This window comes from Salvelinus sp. IW2-2015, linkage group LG31 (genome assembly GCF_002910315.2).
Source record: "Salvelinus sp. IW2-2015 linkage group LG31, ASM291031v2, whole genome shotgun sequence".
Classification (NCBI taxonomy): domain Eukaryota; kingdom Metazoa; phylum Chordata; class Actinopteri; order Salmoniformes; family Salmonidae; genus Salvelinus; species Salvelinus sp. IW2-2015.
This window is the reverse complement of record NC_036870.1, coordinates 13,418,697-13,436,045: the sequence shown is the minus strand read 5'-3', so window position 1 is coordinate 13,436,045 and position 17,349 is coordinate 13,418,697. Positions and strand designations below refer to the sequence as shown.

The 17,349-nt window shown below is 42.7% G+C and overlaps 1 protein-coding gene across 2 annotated transcripts; it reads left to right on the top strand.

The window, feature by feature from the left end:
• Positions 1 to 664: 664 nt before the first annotated feature.
• dus3l (dihydrouridine synthase 3-like (S. cerevisiae)) lies at positions 665 to 17,125 on the top strand. 2 transcript variants are annotated; one of them, XM_023976249.2, is made up of 16 exons: positions 665 to 741; positions 1,288 to 1,387; positions 6,181 to 6,451; positions 6,649 to 7,024; positions 7,474 to 7,538; positions 7,763 to 7,852; positions 8,018 to 8,059; positions 8,352 to 8,504; positions 9,232 to 9,348; positions 9,471 to 9,536; positions 9,703 to 9,813; positions 9,933 to 10,029; positions 15,353 to 15,428; positions 15,813 to 16,001; positions 16,270 to 16,398; positions 16,797 to 17,125. In XM_023976249.2, the coding sequence occupies exons 2-16, from the start codon at positions 1,296 to 1,298 to the stop codon at positions 16,867 to 16,869; spliced, it is 1,947 nt and encodes a 648-aa protein (XP_023832017.1). In that variant the 5' UTR covers positions 665 to 741; positions 1,288 to 1,295; the 3' UTR covers positions 16,870 to 17,125. The 2 variants fall into 2 exon arrangements, with proteins under 2 accessions (XP_023832017.1, XP_023832016.1); XM_023976248.2 differs by having other exon boundaries at positions 7,456 to 7,538.
• The last annotated feature ends 224 nt before the right edge of the window (positions 17,126 to 17,349 follow it).

Sequence of the window (17,349 nt, the reverse complement as noted above, 5' to 3'; positions counted from 1 at the left end):
GCTACACTGCCCCCTCTGAACAGGGAGGCACTTCACCATGCTTTGATTATTCAACACTCTCACACCTATGGGCCGAAACACTAGTGGCGTGGGGATGGGTAGTCAGGTGGAAGACCATTGACATAAAGGCATGTAACTATTTTGAGCCCAAACCTTCCTCTGCAGTRCTCTGTTGTCTAAAATACAAAATAATCTAGACACAATTTTAATCAAAACATGTTTTCATTGGGGCTGAGCGATTAACCGAAATGTCGGTTATCTTTTGGTTTTTAAACAACTAATTGACCAACGTTGGTTCAATTATTTGAATTACATACATTTTTTCCCCTATTTTTTCTGTGAGCTCAATGCACAGTTTCCTAGAGATAAATCAGGTCAAGCCTGCTACATAAAATAAATAGAAGCAGGCGAAATCGAGAGGAGAGCAGTTGCTTTGCAAGGTATCTCTACCTGAAATTACATGATCTAAGTGATTGATAGTTGGTTTTAATAATCAATCCAAAATTTAACAGACCTCATAAAGCACTGAATGGGTCGCTCAGTACTATTTTATTCGAATTTTTTACATTATAGTATCAATMAATAAATATGCAAGATTGAATACAACTGAACCTCTAACGGAATTATTTATTTGCTGGGATCCAAATATTTAGATAAATGCGTCACACGGACCGGATAAGGTGTTGCGCAGGTCGATTGTCATGCTGTGGTAGCTAACGTTAGTTTGTTTTGGATTATCAGGTACTCTTGAGTTTTTAATTGACTGGCATTGTCACCTCAGCATATTACCATAGTTTTAGTGATATTGTACTTTTGCATAGTGACTTTCTTCCAATTAATCAACGCATAATAATTCGGGAGCGACATGGTTAGCTAACGTTACGGGCAGCTTAACTTGATTTGCTAGTTAGCTGCAGTGCAAGGCTAGCTGTCATGCATTTGTGATAAAGTGCAGCTAGCTAAYTTAAGCTAGGTAGCTTTGCTTGCTTAATTTAACTTGTCATGAAGTTTCCATGGGTTTATCTCTAAGTGTATCATTTAATCATAATAGCTATGAGTGTTGRTTTTCCCGAATGTGCTACTGCAACATTGCAGTGGTATTTTGTTGCTGACATGGATTTCTAGCTAGCTACAGTAGCCATAACGCATTAAGTAAAGTTACCACCCTTGTTCGAGCCAGCCGAGCCCAGTGTCTACTAACGTTAAGTGTTCAAGCAAGCAAATGTCTGCCACGTTAGTTAACAATTCTAGCTAACTTACCAACTAATGTTGCGATGTTTATTTCAGAGGGAGTTATGGAGACCGAGACAACCKCAAATATACCCACAGAAAGCCATGGACATGGGATGAATGGGACTGATAAAGGCAGAGCTGCCATTAAAACACAGTAAGTGTGCTTCCTGTTGCTACTTGGCTGGAACAAAAGTCTGCTCACACAATGGCCCTCTGTGGATACAATTGGCTGCCCCAGACCATCACCAGTCTGACATGAATACTGATGGAACAGGCCTCAATGAGAGAAACTATACAATGAAAAAGAAGACTGGTCGATTATTTGGTCAATAGGCTGTTGGTTGACAGAGATTTCTTTAGTCACCCAGTCTGATATGTACCTGTCTGAGTGGACTAATCCATTGTGGTGGCTGTGCGGATCACTCTAATACAGGTTCTCCCAAACTCTGACCTGGGGCCCCACCTGGGTGCATGTTTTMGTTTTTGCCGTAGTACCACACAGCTGACTCAAATAACCAACTCATCATCAAGCTTTGATCATTTGAATCASCTGTGTAGTGRTAGGGCAAAAAACTGAACGTGCACCCAGGATGGGCCCCAGGACAGTTTGGGAAACCCTCTTAAGACGTGCTACTGAAATTGTATATGGTTATATTACATAAGAATAATGGTGCAACACTAATACAAATATTATTTTATAACAAATGCGCTRTCTCCCAAGTTTGATAGTGGTTGTTGTCCTCAGTTCTGAAACATCAGTGCGCTGTTAAATTGGTGCCTTTTCCTAGAACATGTTGCTATGTGCGTAATAGCAAAGTCACCCAGTATATTTGTGTTGAGAACAATGCGGCGGAGGCAGCAGTGAGGTTATGAGATGAGAAAACAGACTAAAACAGAATGACTGTTGGACATTCCTGCAGTCAGCATGCCAATTGCATACTCCCTCAAAACTTGAGACATCTGTGGCAACACACCACATTTTAGTGGCCTTCTAAATGTCCCCAGCACAAGGTGCACCTGTAATGATCATGCGGTTTAATCAGCGTCTTGATATGCCACACTTGTCAGCTGGATGGATTATCTTGACAAAGGAGAAATGGCCACTGACAGTGATAGAAACAACAATTTGTGCACAACATTTGAGAGAAATAAGCTTTTTGTGCGTATTGAAAATGTCTGGGGCCTTTTATTTCAGCTGTTAGGTTCTGACGAACAGAGTGGAAAAACTAACGGACAACTAGTCAGAGCTCAAACCAAGTTTATTCACCAACTGGGTCAAAGAGCTGAAAGGACAAAGACATGTTTCTACCAGCACAAGTATTTATACCCTCCTATTAGGCGGAGTCTCCTGCGTAATAAAGGAATGGCGCCAGAAGGGATGGCTGCCGTTTTACAGGCTCCTAACCAAATGTGCTATTTTGTGTTTTTTCGCATTGTTTGTAACTTATTTTGTACATGGTGTTGCTGCTACCGTCTCTTATGACCGAAAAGAGCTTCTGGATATAAGAACAGTGATTACTCACCTCGAACTGGATGAAGATTTTTTGTTTAATGAGTCTGACGCGAAGGATATACTGCTTCTCTGAGACCAGGCCCAAATCCCCGTCATTCGCGTGAAGAAAAGATGGAAATAAAGGGGGCGGAGGTTGGGGTGACTTCTGAGATTTAGTCGGCGAGTGGGTAACCCACCTCTACCATCAGTTCTATTGGCCAACGTGCAATCACTGGAGAATTAACTGGATGATCGGCATTCGAGACTATCTTACAAACGGGACATTAAAAGCTGTAATATCTTCTGTTTCACCGAGTAGTGGCTGAACGACGACACAGATAATGTGCAGTTGGCTGGGTTTTCCGTGCATCAACAGAACAGCTACGACTGGTAAGACGAGGGGTGGTGTTGTCTTTTTGTCAATAACAGCTGGTGCACAATGTCTAATATTAGTTATTGTTCGCTGGGAAGTAGAGTACCTCATGATAAGCTGTAGACCACACTATCTACCAAGTGAGTTTTCATCTATATATTTCGTAGCTGTCTATTTACCACCACAAACCTATGCTTGCACTAAGACCGCACTCAARGAGCTGTATATGGCCATAATCAAACAATATAATGCTCATTCAGAATCGGCGCTCCTAGTGGCCGTGGACTTTAATGCGTTTTACCTAATTTCTACCAGCATGTCACATGCAACCAGAGGGAAATAAAACTATAGACCACCTTTACTCCACACACAAATGCATACAAAGCTCTCTCACCCTCCATTTGGCAAATCTGACCATAATTCTATCCTCCCGATTCCTGCTTACAAGCAAACACTAAGTGAGGAAGTACCTGTGGTCAGATGACACGGATGCTACACTACAGGACTGTTTTGCTAGCGCAGACTGGATTATGTTATGCGATTCATCCAATGGCATCTGCCACTTTGATCTTCAACACAGGAGCCCCTCAGGGGTGCGTGCTTAGTCCCCTCCTTTATTCCCTGTTCACCCAAGCACGACTCTAACCATCATTAAATTTGCTGACGACACAACAGTGGTAGGCCTGATCACCGACAACGATGAGATAGCCTYTAGGGAGGAGGTCAGAGACCTGGGAGMGTAGTGCTAAGGACAACAACCTCACWCTCAACCTGAGCAAGACAAAGGAAATGATGGTGGACTACAGGAAAAGGGGTGCAGAACATGCCACCATTCACATCGACGGGGCTGTAGTGGAGTGGGTCGAGTGTTTCAAATTCCTTGATGTCCACATCACCAACAAACTATCATGGTCCAAACACACCTAGACAGTCGTGAAGAGGGCATGACAACACGTTTTCCCCCTCCGGAGACTGAAAAGATTTGGCATGAACCCCCATATCCTCAAATTGTTCTACTGCTGCACCATCAAGAGCATCCTGACCGGTTGCATCATCGCCTGGTATGGCAACTGCTCGGCATCGGGCCATAAGGCGCTACAGAGGGTAGAACGTACGGCTCATTACATCATTGGAGCCAAGCTTCCTGCAATCCAGGACCTATATACTAGGCGGTCAGAGGAAGGCCCAAAACATTGTTAAAGACTCCAAGTCATAGACTGTTCTCTCTGCTAACTCACGGCAAGCGTTACCGGAGCCCCAAGTCTAGGTCCAAAAGGCTCCTCAACAGCTTCTACCCCCAAAGCCATAAGACTGCTGAACAAATTATAAAATGCCACGTGGAATATTTACATTGACCCATCCCCTTTGTTTTTTACACGGCTGCTACTCACTTTACCCCTACCTACAGTACCAGTCAAAAGTTTGGACACGCCTACTCATTCCAGGGTTTTTCTTTATTATTACTATTTTCTACATTGTAGAATAATAGTGACGACAAACTATGAAATAAAACGTATGGAATCATGTAATATCCACAAGTGTTAAACAAATCAAAATATATTTGAAATTCTTCAAAGTAGCCACCTTTTGCCTTGACTGCTTTGCACACTCTTGGCATTCTCTCAACCAGCTTCACCTGGAATGCATTTCCAACAGTCTTGAAGGAGGTCCCAGATATGCTGAGCATATTGTTGSCTGCTTTTCCTTCACTCTGCGGTCAAACTCATCCCAAACCAACTCAATTGGGTTGATGTCGGGGGATTGTGGAGGCCAGGTCATTTGATGCAGCACTCCATCACTCTCCTTCTTGGTCAAATAGCCCTTACACATCTTGAAGGTGTGTTGGATCATTGTCCTGTTGAAAAACAAATTATAGTCCCACAAAGCGCAAACCAGATGGGATGGCATATRGCTGCAGAATGCTGTGGTAGCCAGGTTGTTGAAGTGTGAGTTGAATTATAAATAAACCACTGACAGTGTCACCAGCAAAGCTCCATCACACCTCCTCCTCCATGCTTCACGGTGGGAACCACACATGCGGACATCGTCCATTCCCCTACTCGGCATCTCACAAAGACACGGCGGTTGGAACCAAAAATCTCCAACTTGGACTCATCAGACCAAAGGACAGACTTCCACCGGTCTAATGTCCATTGCTCGTGTTTCTTGGCCCAATCAAGTCCATTCTTCTTATTGGTGTCCTTTAGTAGTGGTTTCTTTGCAGCAATTTGAGCATGAAGGCCTGATTTCACGCAGTCTCTTCTGAACAGTTGATGTTGAGATGTCTGTTACTTGAACTCTGAAGCATTTATTTGGGCAGCAATTTCTGAGGCTGTTACCTCTGCTACAGAAGATAAGTTCATTAGAGTTAACTTTGGGTCTTCCTTTCCTGTGACAGTCCTCATGAGAGCCGGTTTCATCATAGTGCTTGATGGTGTTTGCGACGGCACTTGAAGAAACTTTCAAAGTTCTTGAAATGTTCAGGATTGACTGACCTTCATGTCCTACATGGACTGTCGGTTCTCTTAGCTCTATTTGGTAAAACGGCTCATAAGTAACAACACAACTGATAGGCTCAAACACATTAAGAAGGAAATYCATTCCGGTGGTGTGTGCGTAATAGAACAATTTCTTGTCACTTCATCTGACCTCAGCCCACATTCTTCACTCCTCCCTAATCCATGGCTATGCAACCTTATCAGTGACTGAAACCAGACTTTTTTTCCCTTTGGCCCTCTCAGTAGGATTCATGAGATTTAACAATAACATCATACATGTAAAGTAGTTCTAGTATGGTAACATAAGTATGTATATATTTCAAGCTAGAATAGAACACAGCTCATGAAAAATTGGACTAACACTTTCATATTGCGTTTATATTTTTGTTCAGTATAGTTGATTTTGATTAAAACACAGGGTGTGTATGGAAAAATTCACGTTAAAAAATTGACCAAAATAACAGATGATTCTCGGCCGACCAATATTTTTTGTTGTCGGGGACAGCCCCAATTTAAACGTATTATGCCTACTTGTTGAATTGTATCAATTATATATCAATTTGATCAGCATTCTCTGTTTTCAGGTTTCTCACAACCAAAGAAAAGTTCCACGAGTTACTGGACTCTGGAGGGAAGGGTCCTAATGATGACAAGGCCAGTGACGATGCAGGACCAAAAGAGACAGCAGAGGACTCTCTGGAAGAGCCTCAAGAGAAAAAATTGAAAGTGGACCCAGATGAGCAGGAGAGGACGGACAAACAGGACAGCAAGCGAATGCGAGGACAGAACAAGTCTAGGCCGCACATGAAACCCACGAGCTACGACAACAGACGACTGTGTCCTTCCATAATTCAGGTAGGACTGTCACTTTAGCGGCTAGATGAAAGGGCCAACTACTTATCATGCAACCTGGGACTTGCCATGTTCGAAAGTCATTTCAATGGCATGTTTTTCCTTTTACCTATCAGGAGCATGCTCAATTGAGTTTCCTGTAGACCTAATTGTTTATCAACACCAAATTGTTTTTTTCTATTCTCATTGAACTCCCCCAGGAGCGTGAGACTAAATGTGTCTACGGCGACAAATGCAAGTTCATCCATGATGTTGCTGAGTACATGGCCTTAAAGCCCGCTGACGTTGGAGAGCACTGCTACCTCTATGACACCTTCGGGAAGTGCCACTACGGCTTGAGCTGCCGATTCGCCCGGGCCCACATCAGCGCTGACCTAAAAAACATGGCCAACGAGGAGRGTGTGAAAGCCATGGAGGGGAGAARGCCAGTGAGGAATAGCCTGGACAAGGACCTGCAGTGGCGCCTCCGCAAGAAGGTGGTCCCCTTTACAGCGTCTGACGCCTACATGAAGACAATTTTCAAAGGCGGACACAAAGCAGGAGAGTGCTGGAAAAAGGCTGCAACAGCAGAGAACGGTAAGGCTCGGCGGGTCTGCCATTTTGTGGAAGCTATATGTTGCCTGGGTTATATTCATTAGTCATACACCGTAGCAAAATGTTTTGCAACGAAACAAGTTTATATTAGCAAATTCAGGTAGGTCCCTCCCCGTTTGGTTCCTAGTGAATACATCCCTGGTGGTTTTGCGATGTATCACCGACTGATATTCACAGGAATTTCACTATTTTTAGTTGCAGAATTGGCCATATTTTTATAATTTTTTACAGTTTTCTTTGTGTACAACTCTCAATGCCAAACTCCATTTCAAGTGGCTTTACAGTTTGTAAAAGACTTGTCAGGTGCAGAGATGGTGTTAGATTAAATTACATGGATTAATTCAGCTATTAAATATTTATAATCTGATTTTGATAATAAAACATTAAACTATCAGAATAATTATATCCCTTAGTTGATAACTGTTGTTCAGCGGTGGTCCACTCTCAGTGTTCTGAAGGGGAGAATCCACAAACATCAGACAACCAGGGAACTGAGGTACAGTAGCAACACTATTACACTACAACTACTACTACATTTGTCACAAAGCGCTTAACAGCAACCTGGACCTTAATCTTCAAAAAGTAATTAGAGTTGACAGTGGCAAGGAAAAAACTGCCTGGCTAGAAAATATAATAAATAGATCTGTGCTATTTTTGGATTTATTGTATGGTGGCTATACGTTTTTTACCTCAAGTTGTTTACCTTTTGGAAAATTGCAGGTTAGCCAGGAGAACCTGGCTCTAGTGAAAACCATTGGGCCGTTGACTGATGCTGATGTTATAAAGTTACGACAATGTGAAAAGAAGCAGGTATGTTTGAGCCGCTTGACTTAAACACAGTGCTAGGTATTGTCGTGAATCTGAGTGGCACTTTGTATATTAGGCTCGTTTAAAAGCCCATTTTTAATATTAAGTATTTGTATAAACCAAATACTAACGTTATGAATAGAAATAATTGTTTTATTCTTCCTAAAGGTGGACTTCAAAGACAAGCTGTATCTTGCTCCCTTAACAACGGTAAGTCGGTCCTTGGAACAGAGTTGGCCACTTTCTCAGACTGATTAATCCTATGCTCAACTGCTCAACTGAATCTCTTTTAATAGGGTTTCTTAGTCCAGGAATAAGCTTGTTTTGGGTCCAGGAAAGCGACCCAATGTGCACACACTAATGGCTTGATATTTCATATTCCAAAGAGGACAACAATGAAAATAAGTGACTTTGTTAGATATAATCTATGATTTTTCATGTGTATTGTGTTCTGCATTATGTATTTTAGAATGATCTAATAACATTAATATAWTCGTCTCAGTGTGGAAACCTGCCTTTCCGTCGTATATGCAAACGATTCGGCGCCGACATTACGTGTGGAGAGATGGCCATGTGTACCAACCTGCTGCAGGGCCAGTCGTCCGAATGGGCGCTCCTCAAGAGACATGAGAGCGAGGACCTTTTCGGCGTGCAGGTAGGAAGTGAATACATACTTATGCCCATTGCTCCCCAGGGATAACTCCACTTCATTGTACTCTGTTCTGGGCAGTGTGCTTGAGCTTGTTCCACCTCATTCCGGTTTTAAAAGTGAAAAAGTGGTAATAGATCACTCCTAAATTTGTCAGACATTTTGAGTTTAGTCCTATGTCCCTCATTTGCGTAGATCTAGCTATTTGCCTCAATCCTGAATTAATGGTAAAGATGGGGATTATCTTAGTCCATCATTTCAGATTTAACCTCCAGGGCATTTGAGCTCAAAGTAAAGATCTTTGAAACTGTTCAATTTTAAAGGTAGAATCCTTAATTGAAGCGATAACAAAGCATTACCCCACCTATGTTTTGGTAAAAATGCTGAGGGATGGGCCTAAATTCATGGACAGAGCTATGGATGTAAGCACTGACCATCCATGATGTCAACATTATTATAAAATAATATCATTATAGTTTTAACCATGTTTTGGGGCTATACAGTGTTTGTTTAAATTTACATGGTTTATAAACGTTGGAGTAAAACAAGCTTATATTTTGGGTTCTGATGGGGTACAACAGTTAAACTTAACTCATGAGGCCTTTACAATTTATATTATTTAAGAATCAATGGTTTATCATTCATTTATAAGAAAAAAWATATATATAGCAACTAAGGGTTCTAGCTTTAAGTCCTTGGTCTGTACTAAAAGTCTTCTAATTTACATTTTTAGGTGGAGGGATGCTTTCCTGACACAATGACCAGATGTGCAGAGCTACTCAACAACAAAATCGACGTGGACTTTGTGGACATCAACTCGGGGTGTCCTATTGACCTTGTATACAAGAAGGTGTAATCTTCTGGACATTCTCCATTGAGCTTACTTTTTAGTCCAGGATTTGTCTTAATGTGTCTGGGAAACCGGCTGTCTAAAACAGATGATCAGTATGATCTTCCTTTCCCGTTCTTTAGGGCGGAGGATGTGGGCTGATGACGCGCACCAACAAGTTTGAGCAAATCATCCGAGGAATGAACTCTGTAAGCAATATTTTTATATAGTAGAATTCCTTATTTGCTCAGCTATGGTATTGGAGATGTTGCACTACATGCAGGCTCAATAAAACCCTTAAAGCATTTGAAAGAAAACAAATATTACTTGAACTCAGGTCTGGTATGTAAAGGGACTTTGTTGTTCTTTCCTCAGGTTCTGGATGTCCCTTTGACTGTCAAGATTCGTACCGGCGTTCAGGAGAAGGCCAACATCGCACATAAACTCATCCCAGAGATGAAGAAGTGGGGGGTGTCCATGATCACGGTACGTCTGTCAGAATGTAATGCTGAATCCTAAATCGATCTAGCCTAAGTAAACTGTTCTGTGTTGGTTTCATCACAGGCAGGGATGTGTAGCATAAGAGTAATTTCAAGTCTCTGCAGTTGCATGGCAGGTCCAGGGAACAGCGCTATACCAAGTCAGCTGACTGGGACTACATTAATACCTGCTCCCAACTCGCCAGCCCCATCCCACTCTTTGGTAAGTTTGATTTAGAGAGTTTATTAGTCACATGCACAGGGTTGGAGATGTAGCAAGGTACAGGGAAATTCAACAGTGCAGGTCAAAGGGAAGTGAATGAAACAATAAAAACTGGCATTGTTGAATACTCATTTCTGATTGGCTTGAAGGTCATTCTAGAGCATGCATTATTTCTATATAAAGCACAGTGTATTTGCAAGGTAATTCAGTGGCTTATAGTTCTTACATGTTTGAGCTGCTTTTGAAAGAAGACGTCTAATTGAAAACATTGGCATTGTTGAATTCGATTTTCGTAATGGCAAGCTAGGACTGATGGTTTGGTTGGCTGTTTGTTTGGTTACTAAGGCAACTACTGTCGCTATCTAGTGTTAGGTTCTTATTCTTCAGAGTAAATAACTCGCGGACACTAGAGAAGCTTAACCAAGTTTAATTCTTCCCAAAGGCTCAATACAGCTGTATTCAGATATCACATTACACACACGCGCTGATATTTAACCCTTTCTCCTAGGTTGAGTCTCCTCCTCCACACTGAACAGGCAATGCCCCTCTGTTGATAGACAGAACCTTAGTTATATCTGTTATTCCTCACTTCATCTAACCTGACCTCTACCCCAAAGTGTTCACTCCTCCCCAACTCGAGGCTGTCATGGTTATTGATACCAGACTGTGTCTCTTCTCCTCCCAGAGGATCCCTCCCATAAGATCCCTGATGGCTAACAGTAACATATCCTGACATAATGTAAACAGTATACATCACCCTGTCTCCCTCAGTGACATTGTTAGTTTCTAAGATCTCCACCCGTCTCCCTTACACATTCCCAAAGCCATCTAACTCCTACAGAAAACCATTAACTACTGATGTAAAAACCATTATCATCCCTCAGATACCATTACTTCTGATCTATCATGTCTCTAGAAAATCAGTGTTCAAAGTTTACCCAGAGTCCAACACTAGTAAATGTGCTAGCTACTTCATTGTATGTTGAACACATTTCTACCTGCAAATTAACTAATTTCTAGCTGTAAATGTGTTAAATTATAGCCATGGTATAAAGGGATAATCAACTTGGGGCTCTATGCGTTCTCTGGAAAATAATGCAACTCTGTGGAAGGTTATTTCCACTCCGCTAGCATACACCTTCCACGTCATTATTTTCCAGAGAATGCATAGCCCCTCGTTAATTATCCTTTACATGATATATACATATTGACAACTGTAACACGATAAATGACCATTCTTCAGTTTCCTGACACGGGTGCCATCAATCCACTGTTTTTCATTCGGGTAAGTTTTGAAAGACACCGTTGGTATCACATCACATTTTTAGTCGGTGTATTCATACTGAACATACTTCGGTTCACGTGATCAAAACGGTCTTGGAGCATGGATTCTGATTGGTCGGACCAGTGTTGTACAGACCTGACCACTGGAACGTCCCTCTTGAGTCTTGTTATGTAGGCGGGGAGGAGCAAAATGGAGTTGTGGTCAGATTTGAGGATGGAGTAGAGCCTAATACCCGTGTCGAAAAGCGGTGTAGCAGTGGTGAAGTTTGGAATTTGCGCGAGTTGGACCGTCAATGTGTTGATAATTCAGGAGCGCAGACTTCAAATGACTTAAAAAATTTAAAATGGCGCCGGAAGAAATGGCAGCAATTTTACGGGCGCCTAACCAATTGTGCTATTATGTCTTTTTTCGCGTTGTTTGTAACTTATTTTGTACATAATGTTTCTGTCACTGTATCTTACGGCAAAAAAGAGCTTCTGGATATCAGGAGAGCGATCACTCACTCACCTCGGATTAGACAAAGATTTTTTTCTTCAACAAGCAGGATGTACTTCGAACACCTGACAAGGCTGACATCCCCACCATTGGCAAGACATTGCATATTTGTAAACAGCTGGTGCATGAAATCTAAGGAAGTCTCTAGATTTTGATCGCCTGAATTAGTGTCTTGTGATAAGCTGTAGACCACACGATTTGCCAAGAGTTTTCATCCATACTTTTCGTGGCTGTTTATTTACCACCACAGACGGATGCTGGCACTAAGACTGCACTAAGTCAGCTGTATAAGGAAATAAGCAAACACGAAACCGGCTCACCCAGAGGTGGCACACCTAGTGGCTGGGGATTTTAATGCAGGGAAACTTAAATCAGTTTTACCTAATTTCTATCAACATGTTAAATGCGCAACCAGAGGGAAAAAAATTCTAGATCACCTGTACTCCACACACAGATGCATACAAAGCGCTCCCTCGCCCTCCATTTGGTAAATCTGACCACAATTCTATCCTCCTGATTAGAAGCAAACATTAAACCAGGAAGCACCAGTGACTCGGTCTATAAAAAAGTGGTCAGATAAAGCAGATGCTAAACTACAGGACTGTTTTGCTAGCACAGACTGGAACATGTTCCGGGATTCTTCCGATGACATTGAGGAGTACACCCCATCAGTCACTGGCTTTATCAATAAGTGCATCGAGGACGTCGTCTCCACAGTGACTGTACAGACACCCCAATCAGAAGCCATGGATTACAGGAAACATTCGCACTGAGCTATAGAGTTAGAGCTGCCGCTTTCAAAGTGCGGGACTCTAACCCATAAGCTTATAAGAAATCCTGCTATGCCCTCTGTCGAACCATCAAACAGGCAAAGCGCCAATACAGGGCTAAGGTTGAATCGTGCTACACCGGCTCTGATGCTCGTCTTATGTGGCAGGGCTTGTAAACTATTACAGACTACAAAGGGAAGCACAGCCGCGAGCTGCCCAGTGACATGAGCCTACCAGACGAGCTAAATCACTTCTATGCTCGCTTCGAGGCAAGCAACACTGAAACATGCATGAGAGCATCAGCTGTTCCGGACGACTGTGTGATCACGCTCTCCGTAGCCGACATGAGTAAGACCTTTAAACAGGTCAACATTCACAAGGCCGCGGGGCCAGACAGATTACCAGGACGTGTGCTCCGGGCATGTGTTGACCAGCTGGCAGGTGTCTTCAATGACATTTTCAACATGTCCCTGATTTGAGTCAGTAATACCAACATGTTTCAAGCAAACCACCATAGTCCCTGTGCCCAAAACACTAAGGCAACCTGCCTAAATGACTACAGACCCGTAGCACTCATGTCCGTAGCCATGAAGTGCTTTGAAAGGTTGGTAATGGCTCACATCAACACCATTATCCCAGAAACCATAGACCCACTCCAATTTGCATACTGCCCAATCAGATCCACAGATGATGCAATCTCTCTTGCACTCCACACTGCCCTTTCCCACCTGGACAAAAGGAACACCTACGTGAGAATGCTATTCATTGACTACAGCTCAGCGTTCAACACCATAGTGCCCTCAAAGTCCATCACTAAACTAAGGATCCTGGGACAAAACGCCTCCCTCTGCAACTTGATCCTGGGCTTCCTGACGGCCGACCCCAGGTGGTGAGGGTAGGTAGCAACACATCTGCTACGCTGATCCTCAACACTGGGGCATCACAGGGGTGCGTGCTCAGTCCTCTCCTGTACTCCCTGTTCACCCACGACTGTGTGGCCAGGCACGACTCCAACACCAGCATTAAGTTTGCAGGCGACAACAGTGGTAGGCCTGATCACCGACAACGATGAGACAGCCTATAGGGAGGAGGTCAGAGACCTGGCCGAGTGGTGCCAGAATAACAACCTATCCCTCAACATAATCAAGACAAAGGAGAAAATGTTGTACTACAGGAAAAGGAAGACCGAGCACGCCCCCATTCTCATCGACGGGGCTGTAGTGGTGCAGGTTGAGAGCTTCAAGTTCCATGGCGTCCACATCACCAACAAACTAGAATGGTACAAACACACCAAGACAGTCGTGAAGAGGGCACGACAAAGCCTATTTCCCCCTCAAGAAACTAAAGATTTGGCATGGTTCCTCAGATCCTCAAAAGGTTCTACAGCAGCAACATCGAGAGCATCCTGACTGGTTGCATCACTGCCTGGTACGGCAACTGCTCGGCTTCTGACTGCAGAGGGTAGTGCATACGGCCCAGCACATCACTGGGGCTAAGCTGCCTGCCATCCAGGACCTCTACACCAGGCGGTGTCAGAGAAAGGCCCTAAAAATTGTCAAAGACCCCAGCCACCCCAGTCGTATAATGTTCTCTCTAGTACTGCATGGCAAGCGGTACTGGAGCGGCAAGTCTAGGACCAAAAAGCTTCTCAACAGTTTTTACCCCAAGCTATAAGACTCCTGAACAAGTAATCAAATGGCTAGCTGGACTATTTGCATTGTCACCCCCAACCCCTCTTTTACACTGCTGCTGCTCTCTGTTTACCAGATGTGCGTAGTCACCTTAACTATACATTCATGTACATACTACCTCAATTAGCCTGACAAACTGGTGCCCGCACACATTGGCTACCCGGACTATCTGCATTGTGTCCCGTCACCCATCACTCGCCAATCCCCTCCTTTACGCTACTGCTACTCTGTTTATCATATATGCATAGTCACTTTAACCATACCTACATGTACATACTACCTAAATTAGCCTGACTAACCGGTGCCTGTATATAGTCTCGCTACTGTTCTTTTTCACTGTCTTTTTAATGTTGTATTTATTTCTTTACTGATCTATTGTTCACCCAATACCTATTTTCTTTACTTAAGAATCCCAGTGTTGGTTAGGGCCTGTAAGTAATAATTTCACTGTAAGGTCTACACGCATTTGACAAACTTTGATTTGATTTAGTTCATATCCTCTGTGACAAATGCTGCCTCCGGTTATGCGGTCTTCAGCTTTTTCAGCGTCCAATGAAGATCTTTGAGAGCAGTTTTGGTGTCTGCTTGGGGCGGGACGTACACATCCATGGCTATAATCCCTGAGAACTCTCACAGAAGCTAAAAAGGGCAACATGTATTACAAGTCGGAAGAGCAGAAGCTCGAAAGTTCCTGTACGTTTCCCCCGTGGGACCACTTGTTATTGGTCATAAGGCAGAGCCCTCCGCCTTTGTTCTTGCCAGAGAGAACCCGCTTCCTATCCGCTCAATGAACTGTAAAATCCACTGGTTGTATATAATCAGTTTGTATGTCAGAGGAAAGCAAAGTCTCAGTAAAACAGAGTATGTTGCAGAATCTGATGTCCATTTGGAAGGAGATCCTCGGTCTTAAGTTCACCAAGTTTATTCTTTAATGATTGAACATTGGCAAGTAGTATGCTCGGTGATAGAGTACGGGTCGCGTGGCATCTCAGTCTCACAAAGTTAGTGTGTTCGTGCGTGCATGTTTTATTTTCTGTGTGTTTGTGTGTGCACCTGTTAAACCTAATCTCTCTTATATGCAGGTAATGGAGACATTTTGTCTTATTATGACGCCATGAAGGCTAGAGAGACTGAAGTTTCGGGTATTATGCTGGCAAGGTTGGTATATTAATGGAAAAGAATAGACATGCTTTTGATTTCACACAATTTGACTGATCAGATTAGTGCACTCTGATAGGATGAGTGGATACCATATAGCTTACTTTTTATCCAATCCTTTCGGATCTCAATTCAGTCCCTTATCTCAGTGGTTCTCAAACCTCTCCTCAGGGACCCCCATGACGTTTCACAATGTTGTAGCTCTGAACTAACTCACCTGATTCACCTAGTCAAGGGCTTCCATAATTAGTTGACCATTTGAATCAGGTGTGCTAGCAGTGAATAGTTAAAATACATGGAACAGCTGGGGGTCTCCGAGGAGGTTTGAGAACCCTTGCCTTAATCGACTCCAGGTCTAGTTGTAATACTTTTTCTCTCGGGCAGGGGCGCGCTCATCAAGCCCTGGGTTTTCACAGAGATCAAGGAGAGGCGGGACTGGGACATCTCGTCCAGCGAGCGGCTGGATGTCCTTAGGGACTTCACCCACTACGGCCTGGAGCACTGGGGCTCGGACACCCAAGGCCTGGAGAAGACCAGGAACTTCTTGCTGGAATGGCTGTCCTTCATGTGCAGGTACGAAGTATCAGGTGGTATTCACACTGTAATAATGCTTAGAAACATACACAATAGTTGTTTTAGTGCATTATAGGTTGGTGTAGGTGAAGACAAACAAACGAGAACCTTCAGGTCTGCCGAAAATSATTTTTCTCTGTATTTACCATCTTTCACAAACTTAGAATTCAACCAATTCAAAATATTCTTTATTCATTTATAACTGTAAACATCAACACCATAACACATTTAATGTGGACATGCCAATCTTACCCTCTCTCTTTTGTAGGTACATACCAGTTGGGCTGCTGGAACGAGTGCCCCAGAGGATCAACGAGCGACCACCCTACTACATGGGCAGGGACTACCTGGAGTCTCTCATGGCAAGTCAGCACGTAGGGGACTGGATCAAGATCAGGTGAAGATCACTGTTGCTTATCCTAACCTAGGTTGTTATGGCCGCCAGTGTATGCTGGTTTTCATTTGCACTGACCTCTTGAATCATTCTCAGTAGTTGAATCTTCCAATTAAAAAATAGCATAGTAGAGGGTTGCAAGAACAATGTCTCGTGTCTCAATCCATGTTCTTGAGGGCTTTATATGGTGGCTTTTAGCTTAACCAGCCAGTAAGATGAGAGTGCGTTAATGCACTTTAAAAATAGTCCCATTTTAGCATTTATCAGTTGGTTTGAATTAGTATAGACTACCTCTATACTAATGTATTTATACAGGCTGAATATCTGTTCCAATTACACACATGCTGAATAGTTTCATGGAGAAGGGTTGTTAATAACGGTCTGTTTCCCCTTCTCCACAGTGAAATGCTGCTTGGACCTGTACCCAAGAATTTCAACTTTCTGCCCAAGCATAAGGCAAATGCTTACAAATGAATTTTGTGTATGAAGGCTCAACAACAAGTGATGAAGGCAAAGCTTTTGTCAATTTTATTTCCATTCAAGTCAGCAGTCCTGAATATACCTATTACATGAGTAATACACTTTATGTAATTTTTAAATTACTTGTGTATGTAAATGATTTTTTTCAACTTTGTTTGGAGTGGAGTGTTTCTTTTACTTGGTGATGCATTTGTTTTACCATTGCACCAAATAAATACTGTATATGGAATAAAATGCATCTAAAATACAACTTTGATATTTTCTGAAGTTTTGACATTAGTATGTTTGTTTCTAATGTTTGAGTTTTGATTCTCTCGTTTAACATACAGCTGTCTTAGCGTGAATCTGACATATGAGTCATGAGAAGATGATTGCAGATGATTTTGGATATTAGCATTACATATGCAAAGAATGAGTTAATAATTTTGTTTTTTGAGATATCAATACCAAATGCAGTGTGGTTCATGTTAGGGA